General features: G+C 41.1%; 1 protein-coding gene across 2 annotated transcripts in view; it reads right to left on the bottom strand.

Annotated features, from left to right (window-relative positions):
* Positions 1–940: 940 nt before the first annotated feature.
* Positions 941–21,921, bottom strand: part of ldlrad3 (low density lipoprotein receptor class A domain containing 3) — a 75,016-nt gene continuing 54,035 nt past the window's right edge. For both annotated transcript variants that reach the window (XM_087179839.1, XM_023428354.2), the window contains exons 5-6: positions 3,961–4,366; positions 941–3,169 (exon numbers count right to left, since the gene is read on the bottom strand). In XM_087179839.1, coding sequence (XP_087035965.1) covers positions 2,965–3,169; positions 3,961–4,366 — 611 coding nt within the window. In that variant the 3' untranslated portion in view covers positions 941–2,964. The remainder of the gene's footprint in view (positions 3,170–3,960; positions 4,367–21,921) is intronic.

The following is a 21,921-nucleotide window of genomic DNA, read 5'->3' on the forward strand; positions in this document are numbered from 1 at the left end:
GGGGGGGAGTGAAAATTACGGGATGTGTGAGGTTGAGAAGATGAAAGATGAGCCTGGGATAAAGGACTATTAGGAAGCGAGGGGCAGGTAGAGTGATGGGAAGGAAAGGAGAGGGGATGGGTGTTGTGCTGTCAGAGATGGTATCATATGTTATCTGATGTATCATAATGTGATGCGGATATTGGGATGGGAGGGGTAAGATGAGATGCAGGGTTTCGTTTAGGGGAAGGGGGGACATTACAATTACAATAGGGGGCGACTAGTGAGATAGTACACAGTCAGTCATCTTTTCACAAAAATTGATGTCAGTGATGTAGATAGTTGCCATGAATCCAACATATATGCAGATATGAGATTGAATGGTTTTTTTTGTTTGTTTTTTTTTTTTTACACCGAAATCAATATCAGTAACTATTTTTGACAAAACCAAAACTTGACATATACAATATAGCAAGACAGAAAAGAGGAGCTTCAGTTTAGCACACTGGACGATTCTGCTCTGAGTTTCGTCCATTATGGTGACATTGTGACATCTATTGGTGGAAATGGAGAACTGCAGGGCTCTGCCATAATATAACAGTAGTGTGTGGAGGGGAAATGGGGGTACATTAGGAGACTCAAGAGGTTCCTAACTAAATGATAATTGCTTTACAGCCTCTTGCTCTTTACAATAAAAGCTGCATTTGGTTGATTCCATTCTCATGTATCAGACGTCTGTGAGTTGTTAACAGCTCCATCACAGAGACAGAGATTACCCCTCTACGGTAAACCTCTCTCATGGTTTGATTTACAGAACAGTTCAAGGCTTAAGAGGGTTAAATTAACCAATATTTCACAAAATACAAAGATTAGAAAAATGTCCACAATATAAATATAAATTTGTGCCACAAAATTTTGATAACTTAACATTACATCTCCAGGAAGACTCATACACATCAGATCTGAGTCACAAATTTATATTACTTTCAATGTACAGAGTACAGTGGATAATGATGGGAAACATCAGGAAAAGAAAAAATGGAATTTGATCTTAAACTTTCCTAAAATAAAACGAAGATATAAACAACAGAACATCAATTTTCTCCTGAGAAATGTTTTCCAGTTTTACAGCAAATAACATGAATTCTTTTTGACTCAATAAACCTTTGCACATTTTAATACAATAACGGTACAGACAGTTGTGACACATAATCATTCCTTTGGAGGCTAATATCCTTGGAGAAAAGGCCAGTAATGATTATCTTTGGTTTGATTGGTTGACTTGTGCCAGCATCATCACTGCTGGCTCTAGAGGAAAACTAAGAGGCAAAGCACAACTACATTTTACTGTTACACATTCATCTCTCACTTTAAACTCTAAGCACATTTCTACTTTTAAATAGATTTCTTTACTTTCCTATCTCCTATGTACAGTGTCAAACAAACCACTTTGAAATGAGCAAAGACCAAAAGACAATCGTACATTTATAACACAGATCCTTCAGTTATGGATTTCATCAGCTGTTGTTCAATGCTTCTGAGGATGATAATCCTTAATGAAGTGCAGCCAAAGTTAACAAATTATTCCATTAACACATCTCCAGCAGAATTTGAACAATCTGATGTGAAAGGAGATCATTTTATATGTTATATATGCTTTAAATAAGCTATTTGTGCCCAAAACACATCACATATAAAGGCACTAAAGGCCAAACTGGCACAGAATAAGGCCTCAACAAAATCCTTTGTGTTTACTTCTTTTTGTCTTTAAAAAAAAAAAAAAAAAAACATTATTGGTCTGTTATTCAGACAGAAATGTAATAAAACAATGTTATCTTTGCCAGCAGAGGTGTTTCTTTTGCTCAGAGGAATGATAGATGAAACTCACTTGGTAAAGACATATACCATATACTTGTGTAATCTTTGCCAAGCATCATTTAATGAAATCTCAATGGTCCTTCTAACATTTTTAGCTGGAATTTAACCAAATGACAACAAGAAATACTGTGAAAATAATTTGTGAAAAACGGCACAAAAACCTCCACTGACTTTTAGAAATGTCTCTTGCTTTAAGTACCACCAAGTAAGACACAAAATGTGTTTTTTACAGGCCACATAATCAGTTCCCCCGTTCACATCAACAATGAGGAAACAGGTTTAAATGTTTGGGTACCTCAGACTGGGCTGCATGTGTTTCTGTTAAGTTCTTAAACGCAACACAAGTCTTACATTGTACTGTCTTCAATTTGAAATAATCTTAAAGTTCAGTGAGAGTAAGAACAGTGACAACAAGTAACAACATGTCATTGCTAAAATTCTCTTAGTACAGTTAATCATCACATGTACCACTGATTCTTAACAGTTTAGATTTTATCTAGTATTCAGGTACTTTACAATTTAAACACAATAAAAATCTTTTATAAACCGTACAATGGAAAATATTGTAGAGTAAAGTAGAGTGAGGAATATTACAAAATGCTGCATCATTTTCATTCAATTCTCCAGGTGCTGCCACTCTAGCTTGATTATACTACAACACAATGACCATTTCAGGTGTTGCCACATTTTGCTGTCATCATATATGATGTTAATGAGTGGCAGTTTACTCCTACTTCTTTGGACACACAGATTGGAGTCACTGTTACATACTCATACACAGCACCTCTTCAACGGGAACACTGAACTGATGACAGATGATTGAATATGTAACCAATCAAGGTGTAGTGCAGCCATGACCCCAGCAGGGGGAGCCAGCAAACAAGATCAGTGTAGCAGGGGGAAGCTGGTCTCAGTCCAGTGCTTCAGTGAGCCAATGTGTTGGAAGTGAGTTGAAGATGCTGTTCAGTCTCTCAGTCCCTGTTGAATCTCCGCAGCTCAGCAGGTCTTTGTTGTGGACTGTCCCGGTCTCACGCGACCCTGCAGTCGGGCCCTTCAGTCCTGCGGTCTCTTAAGTTCTCACTATTATCAGTCTAAAAAAGAGAGTGGCTACAGCTGGTCAGACTCTTCTCTGGAGCTGGAACTCGGCTGTGTGCCTGAGGCCACAGTTCGCGGTGTAGAGGGTGCAGTGGGACATGCTGGAGGGCGGCTTGAAGGGTCTTGCGGGCCCTCGTATTGAGGCAGCTCGCCCTCTGATGGAAGCTCCCCATCAGGGAGGTATGGAGGAGGAGGGAGATCAAACCAGGGAGGCCGACTGGGGACAAACAGAAGAAAGAAATAGACGAAGGATATGATGTCAGGTTCATGATGTATTGCATAAGGACTGAACAATGACTATATAACAGCCAGCAAAGACTGAGGATGTACCCCCCCTTTCTTAGAAAATAATCTGATTATATAAGAGCTTGTCATCATTTAAGGACACCTGTGACCCAGTGCAATTCTCATTTTTGCTTATTTGATTAAGTTATCTTCATTTAAGCTTTTTCAGTCATGATTTTTTTTCCATTTGACTTCTTTCCCACTATATTATGATTGCTACTCATTTTGAGTAACTCTGAACATGACAAAAGCAAGCATAGTGATGTTTTAAATAGGATTATCTTGCTCAACATCAATATTACTTAGATATTTTAGCAAATACTATGTGTTTCTGTTTTTTTTTGTAACTTATGATGAGCTTTTTAAACAGCAGCATTCTTGTTTGTTAAATAAATGAGTATATGAGTAAATGAGTAACTAATAGATTAGAGGATTAATTGATTGTGTTTGTGCTTTCCCTGCTGATATTTCAAATAGCATTCTTTGCTATGTATGAAAATTAAATGTATGAGACAAATTAGCCAATGAGCGAATGAAATTACACTTTTATTATCTTGTATTAATATACTAAATTAGCTTATATTTACTCGAGTTGTTATTTGCAACTTTCAACACCATGGTTTCTGCATTTGGTTTAGTCCTGGTTCACAGTGCAAATCTTTATGGCTATAGACTAAAGATTATTAACCTCCATACAGCTGTTAGAATCATTATTCCTTTCACCTGGCATCAAGAACAGCTTGAGAGTATGACGGAGGTGAGTCCATGGAGAGTCCGGAGCGATACAGGGTCCCAGACAGCAGCTGCAGGGCCTGAGGAGTTGAGCTGTATTGGCCCGCTGTGGTGGGGGAGCCGGGGGAGAGACCTGGACCTCCGGGATGTACGTGGCCACGGTCCAAGATGACCAGACGGGACAGCAGCAGGGGCTGGTGGTGGTGGTGGTGATGATGTGAGCTCCCTCTTACGCCTCTGGGCAGCAGGACGCTCCGCTTCCTCTGGTGATGCAGCACCAAGGCCAGCAATGCCACCACCAGGACGAAGATGACGGCGCTGCCGATGACGGCGTACGTGATGCTGGGGTAGTAGCGCAGACGGTAGTCCAGTGTCACAAAGTCCTGTCCAGGAGCTTCTGTAGGAGAGAGGAAGGAGATGACGAGCAAATTGATGATGGGATGATGCCGGAGCTTGGGGAAAAGAGTCAGTAGTGTGGGAGACACAGAGGGGAATGGAGGAAGGAAGCATGGAGACGGGGTAAACAATTTAACGGAACAGGAGGTTGAGGAAACAGAAGGATGAGTTGTGGAGTTGCAGAGCCAAGGGAATGAAGACGGGAGTGAAGTGGACGGTTATGAATATCAAGCAGTAAATTGTTTTCAGGTTCATTTTGAAATGTGTTCTGTGTGATTCAGTAGAGGCAGCCTCTCTTGGAGATGACAGCGCAACATAATAAGCAAAACAGCAAACAGACTCTCCCCAAGAGCTCCAGCATCTTGTACAGAGCAGAGGCTACTTTTGAAAAGTAGGGACCCAATTTAAAAGTAGGGACCCCACTCTTTATTATGAATAAAGAGAAAGAACAGAGAGGCTAAATAATTCTTTGTGAGGGCAAAACAGCTTACAGCAGCTTTAGATAAAACACGACTTGAGTTGTTCAGCGTTGAAGATGAGAGAAGGCACCAGGGGCCGTCACAGATTACCATGTTTGTCACAGGGAAAGGGGGAGTCTGCAAACTACTTAGTAGTCCGGGGAATGTTCACGATGAGAGCTGTGGCCAGCAGTAAGAAACACACAGCAGCCAACTCGCTGGCCTGAAATGAGGAAAGGGACTAGTGTAATGCCAGAGAGCACTGCATCTTATTATTCCAGATGGGATGAGGGAATAGCGCTTAAACATTTCCGCTGACTGATATTACAGTGTGAGAATTTCAATCAGGCACTCGGGGTGACGCTCATGTAAATGGTGTTTCAGCTGCTTACCGGCAGACAGTACTGTTGTACTAAAGAGAGAGGGAGGGAGAGTGGAAGGAATCCTATTTATTACGGATCTGCAGAGAGGATGTGCTAATGAGGAATGGGTTACATAAAAGTATTTTACAGTTGCTGTTTCAGTTCAAATTACACTAATGCCTCTGGGGCCTGTAAACATCAAACCTCTGTGTGCCTCATAAAAGGTTCAAAACACTCACTGAGACACTTTCTATGTTCTGTGTTTGAGGTTTTTGTGATGCTCCTCAACACACTGTGTGTATTAAAGGCTAATATAGTTAAAGGAACTCACATCTCTGTCCACTAGCCATCACACTGACAGTTGAGGATATTGCACAGAAAGCTTGCCAGGAAATGACCATTACGAGATATCTCGGGGTTGAATCAATAGTCTGAAAATGCTTCCATCTCTAAGGATTAGATCCCCTGAAACTGCAAAGCAGGCAAGCCTTTTTGGAGCTTTTTGAAGTATTCCAAGCTTACATAGACTTACAGGCTCTTGGGGGATATTGTGTTTAGCACAGAGATTCCCTCCACATGTACAAGCTAGAGCTACAGGGCTGCAGAGAATCAAACCGAACGTGCGCAAAAAGTCAACCAGTGTGACCATGTTAAAGGGAGTTACAGGTCTGATCTACATTGTCAAATAAAATGCCTATGAGAGGAGACCCTATCTTTTTAATTCAGATTAAACAAGTGAGATAAAACATGTTATAGAGTGAGCTCTAGAGGTGATTGTAAGCATATCTTGTCACCGTCTGACAGACTGAAGCTAGCTGTTTTCCCCTGTTTCCAGTCTTTATGCTAAGCTAAGCTATCCAGCTGCTTCATAATTAATGGACAGACATGAGGGTGGTATCAGTCTTCTTATCTATCTCTCAGGAGTTAAGTGTATTTCCCCAACTATCAAACTGTTCCTTTAAGAAGAAGGTGCTGGGGGTTAGAGAGATTTTAAAAGCTCAGTATTTGTCAGAGCATTTGTGTGGACAAACCAGCAAGATATCATTAGAGGAGGAGTTTTTTTCAGCATGTTCTCTCTTTCATCCAGACACCATGCTGCATGTTTCCCCTGTCTACCTGACCTTGAAGGCCTTGAGGAGTCTTCAGCTGTGTGTGTATGTGTGTGCACACACTGTTGAATTCCCAGCTTGGCAAACAGCCTATTTATGAACCAATGTGTAGTCAGGGGCCCTATGCCTTAATTAAATCTAATCTAATTCAGATGCTCCAACCGCCCACCGCCCCAACCCGGCACCGGCCAATAAAACAAGCCCCCTCGACCCCTCCCTTGTGATTTAAAATTGGCCAGTCTTTCATGCTACCAATTAATTATGAACTGGACTGTCAGCAGAGAAAGGCCAAAACAAAGAAGAATTATTTCCATAATTACCTAGTAAAAAAAGCACAAATAAAGAGGTCCCACCGCTGCCACCCTATGCTGCCTATCAGGTTTCAGTGCAGGCCTCTGGGAGCAGAGAATAACACACACAAAAGGAACTCATAATGCTGTAACATTAACAATGGCAGCCTACTCGGTACATTAGCAATAGAGGCCTGAAAGGCTGTTTCAAATCACACAAGAGATGAAAAGACGGGGGGAAAAAGAGAAAGAGACCGAATCACACACCAGCACCTTATGGACACATGCACTCAGGATAAAACTATTAGTTTTTCTATCTGCGAATCTTGGCGTTAGCTTTTAAAAGCAAATTTCATCTCTGTAAAGAATGGATTCACACATCAAAGTCCTGGATAGCTAAGCCAAGACCAGATGTTGTGTTTAAGTAACATCAAAGGAAAAAGGGGGAAAAAGTCACACGCTCCAAAGTCTGATGCAGTCTTTTTATTTCAAATTCTATAGATTAACATATCTGCACACTTCAAGATCAAAGAGGGTAATCTAACTTAGGTATAGGACAGATGATTCAAATCAATGAACTTGAACGCACTTTCAAACTTTAAATTTCAAACTCTTTTTGAAGCAGGTCATTGATTCCCAACCAGGAGTACTTAATACCCCATAGGGTACTTTTGCAGTCGACAGAGGACTGGAGGAATTCCAAAGTGGAAAAAGCTAGATAAAAGTTTCAACAGATATATAAACTGTTGAAATAGTTAAAAGCTTAAAGTAATAGATAAATGATTAATAAAACAATATTAAGGATAATGGTTGAATTAGCTAAGAGAGTAAATAAATGGCTATAGTAGCTAATTGATAAACAGTTGACATAGTTATTAGACAAATGGTTACAATAATTAGCTAAAAGCTTCTTTCACTAATAATGCAAACTTGACCATATTGACTTAACATTGACTATTCAGTTATATGCAAAAAGATAACAGTATTGATATTTTAAACAATACAGGCATGGTCTAGCTAAACGACAGTGGGCTTCTTTTGATGGCCTGACCTTGCCTTGAGTTTGAACCAAGTTGTTGAGGTTTTGCTACACTGTTGACTTTGCTGCTGTGATTTTGAAAGGAGGGACAAACAAGGTTGTGAATTGAGTCTTTAATAATGTTCATTATTATGTAACTTTTCTAAAATACTAGCAGTGTGTGAGAGTTTTGGCTTTTGTTCTGTGGGCGGATCAGTGAGAGATAAAGGGAAATTACCAGGAATTTCAAAACATCTTGACGGGGGAAACACTACCCCACCCAGTATTTCTGGGTGAAGCTGCTTGTTAAAAAGGGGTCTGCACATAGATGCACTTGTGTTCCACATTAAAAACCTAACTCTGCAGTTCTCCCAGGGACGCTGGCACCTCTAACCGCACCCCTTCTATACTGTCTTCATAAACCTGCCATGTGTGGAGGCTTGGGGAGGGGGGCAAGGTGCAGCCTTTCAACTAGGCCACTTTAATTACATGAGAGTGCCTCCTCTCCACATCTCTCCATCTCATCCTCTCCCCTCCCCTGTCCTCTCCTCCCCTCTCGCCTCTGCTCCACCACGGCTGGTGCCTTTTGTTACCCCCTCTTGTTTCTCCTCTAATATCTCCTCTCCCTCCCCCTCGGCTTTGTGCTTTCCAGAGCTCTTCCCTCTCCTCTCCTCCCTCTATCCCACTCTGCTCCCCTCTTGTTGGTAATTTACTGACATGGAGATGACATGTACCATGTCTTTATGATATACAACAACTGCACTCAGCCTGGATTATGCACTCAATAGAATGCTTATCAATGGCGGAAAAAAAACCTATTGAATCTCTATTCAATCTTTCTCCACTTTCTCTTACTTTTATTTTGCACAATCCCATCCTGTTCCCTCTTTCACTGCCTTTCTTTCTCCAATAGTCTACCACTTTTTTTGCATTTCATTATCTCCCGCCTGCATCAATCTTATTACCCCTGCATGAGAGGAGAGAATTATAGGGACGCAGAGAGGTCAGGCAGCACAACAGTGGACAGATGAGAGGAGTTGAAGAGGATAAAGCTAGAAACAGATGTGGATGTCTAAAGGGAGAGGGAGCAAGGAGATGAATATTATGTCTTTTCAACTTACATGTGCACACTCCTCAATCGCAGACTAAAGACATTTAACTTCACACACGCTGTTCCAAACTAGCCTTAAATCTATTAAAAGAGGCTGAGTCACCCAGACCCCCTGCTGTATGCCTTCAACCAGGAATTCACTCTTTCTGCCTACATCCCGTTTAGTGTTGCTCTCTTCTCTTCTTGTGCCATCTTTTGTAAACCTGGCAACAAATCCTCATTTTTTTTGACAGTTTCCTTTTTTCTTCTACTTCTGTGTGAAATAAAAGGAGCTAAACGTAGTTCTGTGGTTGTCAGGGTGTAGCGAGGTCATACCAGGCAAAAATGTAATTTTGAAACAGTGTGTGGCAATTACATGATGTAGTTTGTCCGCTGTAGAACTGTGTACATGTCTTCATCTTTAAGTCACAGTGAAACAGAATAGAGCATCTTGGTTATGGTGTATGTCAATGTCAAAAAACAAATATATCATTATCAGTGTTTTTTTTGTTGTTGATATTGTTATTCGCCTTTAACATCCCTGGCAACTGTCTTAAAAATCCAAGTAGTATCTTACTCAAATTAATCAATTAAATAACTGTATCTATTTTTTTATTCCTCATGAGACTGTCCACATGGTAAAATCTAAATTACTATCTCTACATACATAACTAAACATTTGTGTGTGTGTGCGTGTGTGTTTTACTCATTGACACTAATTTAGAAAACACCACCTTCTAAAGACTACCCCAAGATTACATTACACTGCAGCACAGCCCATGAGCAACAGGAGAGGAAGCTTTCACATCACAATAGATCTGAGTTGAAGTCAAGTGAAAACAGAAATCCATTGAATCCACGGAGAGACACAGACCAAGATGAGACAGAACACTGGTGCACACATACGCGCCCCACTAACACAGAAAACTGTATGCAGCAACTGAAGCAAAGTGAGGGCCGATGTTAGCGCACAATAGGCTATTGAGCATGTAGTGATTAAAACAAGCTCTGAAGCACTCCTTTGTCTGTCTTTAATCAAACTATGCCGCAGATCAACAGCAAACATGCCATTAGGTTGCTGAGATACAAGCTTTTTCTTTTCTTTTTTTAAATGGGGCCGCATTCCTTTATCCTGATTGGCTACCTGCCACTGAATATGCTAACTAACAACTGTCAGAATACGCTTATTCAAAGATGAATGAGCAAAATAAAATGAAAAGAAATCAGGCTAATAAAAGACTCCACATATCTTAATTGCCACACTTAAAACGCCTCTGAATAAAGGGAATGGAGATATTTCCCCCCTCTGGCTCATTCCTGGGGGAAAAGATAGGGGCTGCACAGATGTGCTGTACTTTCCCTATGCACTGAAGGCTCATTTCACATTCACAAAGTGCCATCTTTAAAAAAAAGTCCAAAGTGAGGAGGTGGGGTGGGCGAAATAATCATTCCCTGGCTTCAGCATTCCGGGGTTTGCTGCTACGTGTCGAGTGTGGTTGTCTTCAGCTGATGGAGGTTGGTCACAGCACACGCTTCCCCTTATTGCAGAGTCACTTTGTCTGACGTTAATTACAGGTGTGGGGCTGCTGGATCATTTGGCAGATTTAGCAGCCCTGTTGCCACAGCTACGCCCACAACGACAGAGTGATAAAATGAGGTGCAGAACCAGTGACAGCACATTAAGTTCCATATAGATGATGGGAACATGAGAAGAGAAGAGAAGAGAAGAGAAGAGAGGAGAAGAGAAGAGAAGAGAAGAGAAGAGAACAGAAGAAAACCACTAGGGGGCAGACAGTTCACATTTTTACTTGGTCACATGTATATATATATATATATATATATATATATATACACACACACACACACACATACACACTTCATCTGTTAGTATTGGGCGGGCATCCAGAGCAGGGGGGAGGGTGTGTATTGAGTTGAGTGTTGTGTTGCGTTAGGGGCCATCTGGCTTCAAACATACCCACAAAGAGATGCACACATGTGTAATTAACATACAGTCACACAGAGAGTGCACGCCTGCTAGGCACATAGATTCATGAACATACCTTACAGTAAGTTCAAAGGTAAAGTTCAAACACACTCACACACAGACTGCTTTCTGATGCTCACACGCGTAAAAACAGCAATACAAACAAAATCCCAGAGATCCTTTCATCCTGGTCCAGAGTGAGCTAACTAAACCCATGCCACATGGTGGAGGAATCTGAAAAAAAAATTGTGGGGGTGGGGGACTACAAACGGCAACTTGTGGGTTGTTTGGAGCACTCTACTCACTTCAGACTCCAATACCAGAGAGTGGAATCAAGATGGTGAAAAACAAACTCTTAAAAGTGACTGTGGTGGTTGTGGTCGCAATAAACTTTGCTAAAAAGGATTATAAGACTGAAACTATCCCACTTTTACTGTCTTTCTGACCCAATTTACACCTGCTATGAAACCTGAGTCTGCATCCGGAATATAACACACTCACTCCGCTGCATTTACTCCTGGCAATTTTTCCCTTTCTTCTTGCCTGCATTCTGCCTGCATTGCGATTTGGTCACATTTTTTATGCACACTATGCAAAGTAGGTGAGTGGGTGAGGAGGCAGGAGGTTCATCTATTGTCAACAAAAAACATGCAGGTGAGGTGGGGATACTGTACAGACCTTCTCTACAGAAGGTATGTGAAAACAAAAAGGTGATTGTTACAGCAATTGCTTTTTGCCACATCTGTGAATGTTTCATTGTTTTCTTGTTGATTTTGGAGATGAAAATTGTGCTTTTTTTTCTTCTTCTTAGTGAATCATCTTGGCTAGTAGCAGAGCAAAGGCCAGCAGTGATTTCACTTCCAACCCAGGAGTGGACACTGTCTACTGCAATCCAATCACTCTGCCAGCCTGATCAACACCAGAGGTGGTCAGTCTCCCCCAGTCACATTCTGATAGTGTTCAAGCACCTTCCATTAACATCCAATCTTCTTTACCTAGATAAGACGCCCAGATAGAGATCAAACTTTAATTCCACGCATAAATGGAGTCCATGCCTCACCTCTATCCCCGCTCGCATGTTTTCACTATTGCACCTGAGATGTATGGTGTTTGTTTGTGTGCTGTATCTTACAGATGAGACCAGCAGTAACTCAGGCAACACTGATAAATGGCTTTTGATGCAGGCATCCCTTCTAAGAACCTGTGAAACATTAAGGTGTATTTTATCTAACAGAGACCTTGAAAAATTTGAAGTTTTCACCGCATTTGACCAAAGTCTGTACAGGTCCAGTGTCCTCCCATTGAGGACAGTGGATTTTTCATTAGGTGGTTGCTTGCTTGACACAATGTATTTGCGGCAAATGAAATACTTTATCGCTCTGACCTACACCCACTGCCAAAGCCTTTTGAGCAATTGCCTTCATGCAATCATTTCAGGCTGCCAACATTTTTAAACCAAAAGACTGAGAGCTTCATTTATTGTGGCTGGTTTTAAAATTCAACTGAACTGTTTGAACTTTAATTCAGCATTTTCATCTACATCCTAGACCTCTACTCTCTTGAGACCTTAGGAATTGCACCCTTCACTTTAGCGTGTGATCACCCTCGTTGTCCTCTGTTATGTGTTATTGTTTTTATAAATCCTTGCTGCCAACAAACTTCCCCCTGGTGGGACATGAAAGATTGATTGATTGAAAGCTGCTCTGCCAAGCAACGCTGGGAAGCAAAGCATGTTAACTGCTCTGCGACAGGACTGTTCCAGATCCCTTCGGCATCCTAGTATTAATATTCATGTCCCATGCTGTCACCCTGTTCCTGTTGCTGTGCCCTGTCATGTACTATATGTCTGTTCTCGTTAGCATGCACAAAGAAAGAAGGCATTAATGGGCAGGCTCTATGTGTGTGTGTAGTACTGTATAAGCCTGCCTATCTTTTTCTCATTAAGAACTTCTGCATGTCTCTATGGCTTCTTCCAAGAAACCATAAAATATATTTCTGTTGTACTCATGTGTTTTTGTCTGTCTCCATTTCTGTCCTTCAGTCTGCATATCCCTCAGTATGTATGTGTGTGTGTGTGTGTGTGTGTGGCGCTTTGGGGAAGGGAAGTTTTCATGCTTCATCGGACCTCTATTTGCCTGTCCTGTAATAACTTGTCCGCTCCATTGCTTGCCACTATCAGACCCCCCCATAACACTCAGTCACAGCTTACTGTGGGCGGCCAGAGGAGTGGAAGGGAGGTGGGTTACAGTTAATGGATGACTTCAGCATCTGGAGAACATCCACGGGAGAGGACAAAGAGGAAGAAGCAGAAAGGAGGGACAGTGGGAAAGACAGGACATGCGAGGTTGAAGGGCAGGTGAGAGAAAGAGGAGTGACTGATAAATAGTGACTGTAAAATAATAGAGAGCAAGGTTAGGGTTAAGAAAGTAGCATGGCTGATGAATGAAGTGAGATATACTACTGTAAGTATTTTTAATAGCAACACTGATTTAATAACCAATAACAATACAAATTACTACTACTGCTTTACCTCCTGTTTCTCTAACCATAAATGTTTTATTTCTATTGGTGATTATGTTTCATCCCCCGCCATAGTACATTCTGGGGTGCCCCAGGGCTCCATTTTGGGACCAATTATTTTTTTCCTTTTATATTATATACATTAACTACCATTTCTATGCTGATGATACTCTGATATATGTACCGGTAAAGCCTGAAAACCCCACTAGCTTGTCCACCATAAAAGAGTGTCTATTTGACATGAAAAACTGTTAACTCCCTTCAGATACATCCAGCAAAAAAAATTAGAATATTATCAGTGGCCCTGACAATGTGCATATAGATATAAAATCTAAATAAAGTAAAAGTAAAGTCTTATTTAATACCAACCTTAATTTTGAGACTCATGTCACTAAGTACAATATTTGATTTTCATTTTTGCATGGAGCTACATTCTTAAGTTGTAAACTTGGGGGGACATACTGTTCGTGTATTTTTATTGGTTCATGCACATGTGGGGAATACTCTAAGGTATGTTCATGAATAAAAGGCTTCAGACGCCGGTGAAAAAATGGGCTATGAATATCACTTTTGCTTGTGTATCACAGAGAATCAGACTCAGTAGGAGCTGCAGCTAAAAAGACATGTCACTCATTGTTCGATTTGTAACAGGTTATGTACTTCAGCGGTGGCGCACAAGTGGGAGTTTCAGTTCAGCTCTTTCTTTTTTAGAAACCCTTTCATTGGAGTAGCATAGTGGTGAAGGGTGGGCTATTTTTTTTCCTGGAGGAAAAGGAAGAAGAGGGAGGGTGAGAGGTTGCTCGGGATTGTTGAAAGGCTTTAACTACTAGCCCGTCCCACCAAACCTGACGGGTGCGGTCACCATGGCAACTGTTCTTTGGGGCCGAAAGGTGGGTTAGGAGAGTGGACACAAACAGAACTCACATACGCCTGACACATGCGCACACACAGATAGCGCCCAAAGCCTGGATGTGATAGAGATGAGTGATAAGACTGTGGAGATTAAGAGTCTTATTCAGGCCTGTGTGCAGGGATGGGATCTGCAGGCAAGAACCAGCCCCCCTCAGGAGGGACAGGAGACTATTATAAACCGTAGCCGGCAGCTAGACCGACAAAACAGCAGGCAGGATGACATGCAGGAGACACAGAGGACATGCAGACTCATCTGACAGCCTGAGTGACAGGAGGATGATATAGGAGGATTGACTGTTAAGAGAGAATTGGTTTTAGTGACTTATAAAACTTTCACAGAAGTAGCACTATTTGGGGTTGGATGTTGAAGAAGAGTGCTGGCTAGGATGTTCATTAAGCTCAAATGTGAAAATTCAGAATGCGAATCACTTACAAAATGGATGTACTTTTTTTTCTTTGTTGAAATATATTCCTGCCACAAAGATGATCTAACACCCTAAAGTAGGCCATAATCTGTCAAAATCTGTGAGAACAGAATTATGGGAGCACAGTGCTGAATCCAAATGCCCTGCTTTCACATTTATCTGCTGTTTGTCCTAGAGGACACGAGAGATACACAGGTATTTTGTAGGGACTGTGGATGGGCATCTTTCACCAAGTAAAACACCATATTTTCTTTCCATTACCTTTGGTGTCAAATATGAAGATTTATTAGAAGTCAGATACAAGGTCAAATAAGAAGTTAAATGGTGCCAGAGGCAGCCTGACCAAAAAAATATGATGAAAGAGATTGTTTGATGCAGAGGCGGATAAGGCTGAGCTCATCAGCTAATGATGCCGTCACATGGTTATTTGGAGACTATTTTAGAAGCACACAGTAAAAGAGAAAGACTATTCAAAATTAAGCCCAATTACTGAGAGTCTGGCAGGAGCAGCAGGGTGTTAGTGCTCTCACGGTTGTAGTCTTGTAATAACTGGGTAATACAGTAGTGAGGACTGCACAGCACTACGAGCATCCTACATCTTCTCTGTTCTTGCTATACTCACTCTTTATCTATGACATTGTTCCTTATTTCCCAAGTCTTATGTTGCTCACTCACACTCATTTCTTTGTTCTCCTTACCACTAATTTAAGTCTCACTGTCAGCCAGCATTTTTGTTTCATAGCTCTTCAAAGCTCTCAGAGGTCTGTGTGTCATCACGCGCTTCGACTGAAAGGATTTTCCAACTTGAAAAATGTGCTCTTGTCCTAAACCAACAACTTAGTATGCACCTTTTCTGAGAATGGGAAAAAAATCATCAGTGTTGAACAGTGTTGAATTCAAAGTATCACATTAGTGGTTTTGAGTGTTTGAAGTCATTACCATTAGTGCTTATTACCAAATATTTTTCAAAACATACAAAGTTTCAGAATAATTTCAGCTTCTTTGAGTTTCATTCTTGCTACTGCTGAGAATAAGCTTGTGGAGACAGAAAGCTTATTTGAAATTGTTAATCCATCACAATGAACCCTCCCTTTGCTTAGTCATTGCTTGCTATTGTTGCATGGTGATTTAACTGTACTTGGGGAATGTTTTGAAACTTCTTCTCTAGAGCTGCATTAAAAAAATTATTTCATTGAATCATTCATCCTGTTCATACTGGCCATTAAAAGAGCTCTTCTTATGTGACAAGGGACAAAATGCAAAGCCCTCGTTTTGTGCAAAAAAAATTTCTTCCAACATTTATCTGAAGGTTATTACAGTCTTACAGTCTTTTTAGTGTTAAATTCCTCTTAATGTTTCCCTGGACTGTGTTTCTCCTCTGAGCTGAAGGAAACAAAAAGAGAATTTTGCACGACTGTAACTTTGGAAGATATCCACATGGCTTTGCATAGAATGAGGGCTGCAGATTTGTTCCCCCATCACTTACATTTCAAACACATTAGGATGAGATCTTTTAATGGCAAGCATTAATTGGAAGAATGATTGCAGCGAGAAAAAAGCTGCTTTAATGTTCATGTGGGCACCTGAATTTTGTTATGAGACTTCAAAAAAATTTGAAATGTGACAGGCATTTATATTCTGTGCTGTTGGGAGGCAAACCCTGGAAGAAGCCTATAGAGATAACATGAAAAGGAACATTTCTCACTTCTCCCATTAAAACATTTGCATTTCAGTCGCTAATTCTCAAATCCCCAATGTCATAGCGTCCTAGAATGCACAAATAAGGAAGGAGGGTGTGCAGGACAAATTCTACAGATTGGAAAAACATCTATCCTATCTAAAAAAAAACTTGCTGCACATACTGTAGCTGTCAGTGGTGTCACAATATCCTTGTGTATGTGTGAGTTAGACTGTGAGTGCTTAGCCAAACCCCCACTAGCGATCAAACTAGTGCATGGTTATTGTTGTTTGCTTTCAGGTGATTGTGCGAATGTCGAGTGTAGCTGTCAGCTTTATTGATCACACAAGTGGCAGTTAAAACATCAGTCATTCCCCAAGCTGCAACTCACACAGAACCGGCCCAAGCCTTTATGGGGCCTTAAGCAGAATTTTGGCCTGACATTTGGCCAAGGGTGTAGGTATGGTCTCAACATTGGTAGGGATGCAACAATCCCGCCACCCCTCTAAAACATAAAAATTGACTTTTTAATGCTGTCAACCAGTTTATTACCATACAAGTTTAGAAATGCCCATACCTAAATGTAATATACAGTATGTACATGTGTTGAATCTGCATATATCTACACATGATTTAAAATAATACATGTATATAAAGTATAGCCTATTTATGTAAAAATTACATGTGAAACTTGTTAGAAATTGGACCAATAACATATATTGTGATATATGTCTAGCTAATAGAAACATGTATTTCAGTAGGTCTGTTTATATTGTAGGTATATATCATAGACCGACTGTATGTTGCATAAACAGGGAGAACATGTAAACTCCACACAGAAAGGCCCAATGGCCGGGATTCAAACCCACAACCTTCGCAGTTTGAGGCAACAGTTTTATCCACTGTACCACCATGTTATAATAATGGTAGAAAACGTCATAGTATAGTATGGCATAAAAAACGTCATAGTATGATGAGACTAAAAAAGTCATAGTATAGTGAGTCAAAAAAATATCATCCCTGGTGGCCACGGGGGCCCTAAGCAGCTGCTTAGTTCAGATATGCTTTGGTCCGGCCTTGCACTCACAGTTTCACCTGCTGAGTTTGTCCCAAAGTGCCCTGGTGGCAAGCAGGGCTACAGAGGAGGTTTAAGCTGGTTAAAAGAGGCTGCTGTGGTGCAGCTTATTGTATCAGTGTTGAAATGATGACATGTAAAGATGCACTGTCTTTTTTTTTTTTTTTAATATCTAAACAGCATTGGATTCTGTTAAAAAATAATTGTAAGCATTAGTTGACATCTTTTTTTCTGCTTGTATAGAAAGTTGCAATACTTTGAGCTGCGAGTTAAAATCCAATTATTTTCATATCGTTCAGAGTAAATTAATGTAACCGCATTTTGGGATGTGTCAAAAACAGAGCACTTAATGTTCCCATTCCAAATACACAGATAATGTGTTCTGAAATGATAGTAAATCTTAACACGGAGAGCAGTAACATGGAATAAAAAAGTTAAGACAAATTTCTATACAGGATTTTCATAGTACTATAAGTAAATGCTGCAGCACTCTGAAGTTTATCTTTGACGGCAACTATGCACTCACAACTACCACACACACTCACAAACACACATACGAGAACCTGCGTGAGCACACAAGCAGTACATTCCTCTTGGTAACCTTATCTACTGAGAAACGGTGGTGACAGGAGACTGTGTTTCAGTGAGTGAGGTTCCAGTTGAAAGCACTTGATTTAGTTATCAGCGCAGATATGATAGTGACACAGACAGGATTAATTAAGGTGTGTAGAGATCACTTTCTTAATTACAATGTAGAAAATGGACAGTTATAGAATAATTTCAGCTATTTTCTACCAGGATTAATTTCCCAAAATGTTAGCACTTCAATCACTGAACAGTTTACCATATACAGTAAGAAGCTCATACCTGCCAGCAGCAGATTTTAAGGTTGACTGCCGCTTTCATATATTGCTGCATAATCTGGCCTGTTTAGTACTATGGGTAAGGAGATGAAAAAGAAGATGGAAATGAAAAACACAAACGGCAAAAGGCAAAACCCTGGCTTAGTAATCTGTGTACACAGTATATGTGTGCATCCATTAGTATGCACAAGGGCCAGGGAATGACATTCAAGGCCAAAGGCCAGAATTGACAGCCTGCTCAAGACTTATCTGTTAAAGGTACAGTGAGCAGCAGCTCCCCCGCCCCCACACCGCAGGCCCACTTTATCCTGGCAGCCCACACTACAATAAGTCTGAGCTCAGAGGGGAGAGGGGCAAAGGGAAGTCAGGCCAGGATCTGGCTTCAGATCAAGTGGGATAAACCTTGCAAAGACACACACATATGAACACATACAGTACATATGGCACACACACACACACACACACACACACACACAGACACAGTAATGGGTACAGACGGGCAAACATATGACAAAATGTCTGCAATGAGCATGAATGTCTTTTGCAGCCATGCATACACACGCACGCACACACACACAAAATATCAGTGCCCACTTACAATGCCTGTCCTCCCTTGGCTGTGCTTCTGCCCCATTCTTCTCCTGGTAAAGAAACAGAGCAAGACCCCTGATGCTTATTCCACCATCTAATCCCTTCTCCTGAACAATAGACCTGGTCAGGCTGGTGGAAGCATAAGGAGCCGCTGCGTCTTTTATCACAGTCAAACAACAGAACAACACAGCCCATCGCTGAAGGTCCATGGCTCCTGCGCATATCTCTGTGTTCAGCTAGAGTGGAATCAATGGGCTCTGTCTGGGTGATAAGAAGTGGAGCATGATGGTCAGTTGTGCAGCTTGTACATATTTACTCTTGAGTGTGACAGCTAGGGTTGAGGAAGCATGGAAAGATTGGGGATCAGGGCCTAAAGGGAGGCTGGTACCTGGAGGTCAGAGATAAGGGTGGTCCCAGAGCGTTGTCTGAGATAAGTATTTGAAGTCATGACCTTTTACGTATGGGAGGGCAAGGTGGAGCCGATCTGTGAAGAACACTGTGTGGTCTGCACGAACAATTAGGAGCCGCAGGGGACGTAACAAAATCTCTGCAGTAACCTTAGTTTGCCTCACCAGAAGGCATGCTAAGTATAGTATAGTATAGCCTTCTGCACACATGCTAGCTATTACTGCATCTCGATCTTTCTCTTGTCTCTCACTCTCTTCTTCTCTCCTTGCACTTCCATTTGCATCTTCTTGCACATCAAGCAAAGTGCACAGCTGGAAATAGCTGACTGAAGTCTTCTTGAAGACCAAAAAGACTGAACAGCAATGTTCGATAAATTGTGAAGATGTGGTGAACAGCATTCCTTGGCACCTCTTCTCCTGGCTATTTATAACACCACAGCTTCATTAACCACAAGAAAATAGAACAAAACTCCTCTTGTCGCTGAAGGGAGAGGCTTTTGCACAACACAGCCAATTAGGATCGATGCTTCTTAAAATCAATTGTGCATGTACTATACAGGCCCGATTTTTTTCTGAAAAAAAAAACATAAGATAACAAAATATATAAATAAACTGGACTGTAAATACTGTATGTGTTATGTCACTGTCAGCTGAAAATAAATATTCTGTTTACACCCAGTGAGACATTTAGGCTTGCTACTGGGAAATAATGAGACCAAGTCGTGGTGAAATGTTGACATACACAATATCATTCAAAGTTGCTTTTAGTTTGTTCCTTGCCTTTGATTTTGTGACCATCACAGTGCAAAACCCTGGCTCTCATAAGTAGTTGGTGGTGAAGGGCAACAGAAATTTGATTGCTTTGTTTTGACAGAGGGGGATATTGACTGGCAGCCAGTTTCCAGAATGAAGCAAGGTCAACTTGTGTGAGCTGAAGCTTCGGGCTGCTGTGTGCTGATAGTTCCATCAGTTCACTCTTATAAACACAGTGGATAGAGCCAAGTCTTCTGATGCAGGATCCACAGAGAAAGGTTCCAAAATGCAAAGGTTTCCATGTCGTGGGTCCTCTGGGAAGTAGTCAAACTTTTGTGACAACTGAGGCAAAAATACTCCAACAGCTTCCAAAGTTTCACTTAGGAGGGAAAATATGTCGAATCGTCCTTCCTTGACTCTTTTGTTGCAAATAATATTATACATTTTTTCTTGAATATATTTGATAAGTAGGCCAGTTTTGCACCAAAGTTACCGTCAGTGTAATGATCAGCAAGATGGGAGTGCTACTCTTCCAGAAATGTGTGCACATCTTTTTCTTAAAAAGGTGATGAAGCACACGTCCTCTTGAAAGTCACCTCACTTCACTGTGGTACAAGGGCCGCATATGATCTGCATCAAGTCCTTCACACAGAGCAGCAAAACACCTTGGGTTGAGTGCCTTTCTTTTAAATATAATTAACAGTTTTCGCAGATATGCTCATGACTTTGTTTAATTCTGGTGACATTTTCTCTGTTACTGTTCCCTATGTAAGAAACAACGCGTCCACTTGGTGTCTCATGCATTCGCTCGGCTCTGTTTTACAACAGCAGGATGTATACCTGTCACTGCTGCATTGTTGTCTGTGCAAACACCTGTATTTCCAATCAAGACTTTTTTTTGGCGAGGTAATGATCAAGGTAGCACATAACATTCTCTGCCATTCTTGTGGGAAGCTTTTTGCAACAATGAAGTGGCATTTCTAACGTCAGTCTGGGTTTGGCTTTACTCTTTCCACAAGTTGGCATTCGATGTCATCACTCGTGTCAACAATTCTTCTGCTCTTGGTGTGACTGGAGATTGGTATTCACTGAGTTTCAGTTGAAGCTGCCCCCCACACCCCCAGTAACTCTCAGCACACATCCACAGCGCTGGGCATCGTTAAGGGTTTCTTGCAACACAAGCAGAAACTGTATAGCTAGCTTTCAAAATGGCTTTTGACTGAGTTGTTAATGTTGTGAAGATTTTCTGTTGTGCCTGAAGCCCATCCCTATTCCTTAGGAAATATCCTTTTGGCTTCCTAACACATCCCGGGAGCTCTGGAGATTCGATGGTGTTACTGCCTCATTTGACAGGATTTCACCACATTCAACACACTCTGCTTTCAGCTCAGCATCACTGCCTGCCATTATGAATCCAAACTTTTCAAAACTTTTTCATTTTTACTCAGCGCACACTTTGGAGCTTTTGCTGGTAAGGGGGTTGCCTCCCACATCACTTTCTCATTTCAAACACCGATCGATTTTGTGTTGATGCATCTAAGGGAATGTTAGCCAACAGTTTGCCTCTACCTGATGATGTGTCGTGATTAACATGGTGATGTTCAAACGTAACTGGTCATTGACATTATGAAAATTATGCATACCCCTGCCTCCACGGGCCAACTAGATGGCGCTCTGAGGCCGTCTAAGCATGCTTTAGAAGCGCTGCTATACGGTATATTTACTGTATCCACAACAAACCACTGGCTTATTGACTGAATTAAAGCAGTGGGGCTCAGTATGTGTTTAACCTTTATTAGTGGGAAAGGCAGGCTTTTTTTCTTCCTCTACCCTTGCTGTGTGGCTTTCTTGTTCAATATCTTTGGCTCATTCCTTCTGTTGTGCTCTCATGAGTTATTTGTCCATCTTTATTGATGGCATTATTTCCATCATTTGATCACTAAAAGCTCAATGAATGTTTGTTTTGCTCCCTCCCTCCCTCCATGATGCCTTTTTTGTATCAAACAACTCAGTTTCTTTAA

This window comes from Seriola lalandi, unplaced genomic scaffold (genome assembly GCF_002814215.2).
Source record: "Seriola lalandi dorsalis isolate HSWRI2012SDOR001 ecotype SW California unplaced genomic scaffold, Sedor1 jcf7180002054873, whole genome shotgun sequence".
NCBI classification, from domain to species: domain Eukaryota; kingdom Metazoa; phylum Chordata; class Actinopteri; order Carangiformes; family Carangidae; genus Seriola; species Seriola lalandi.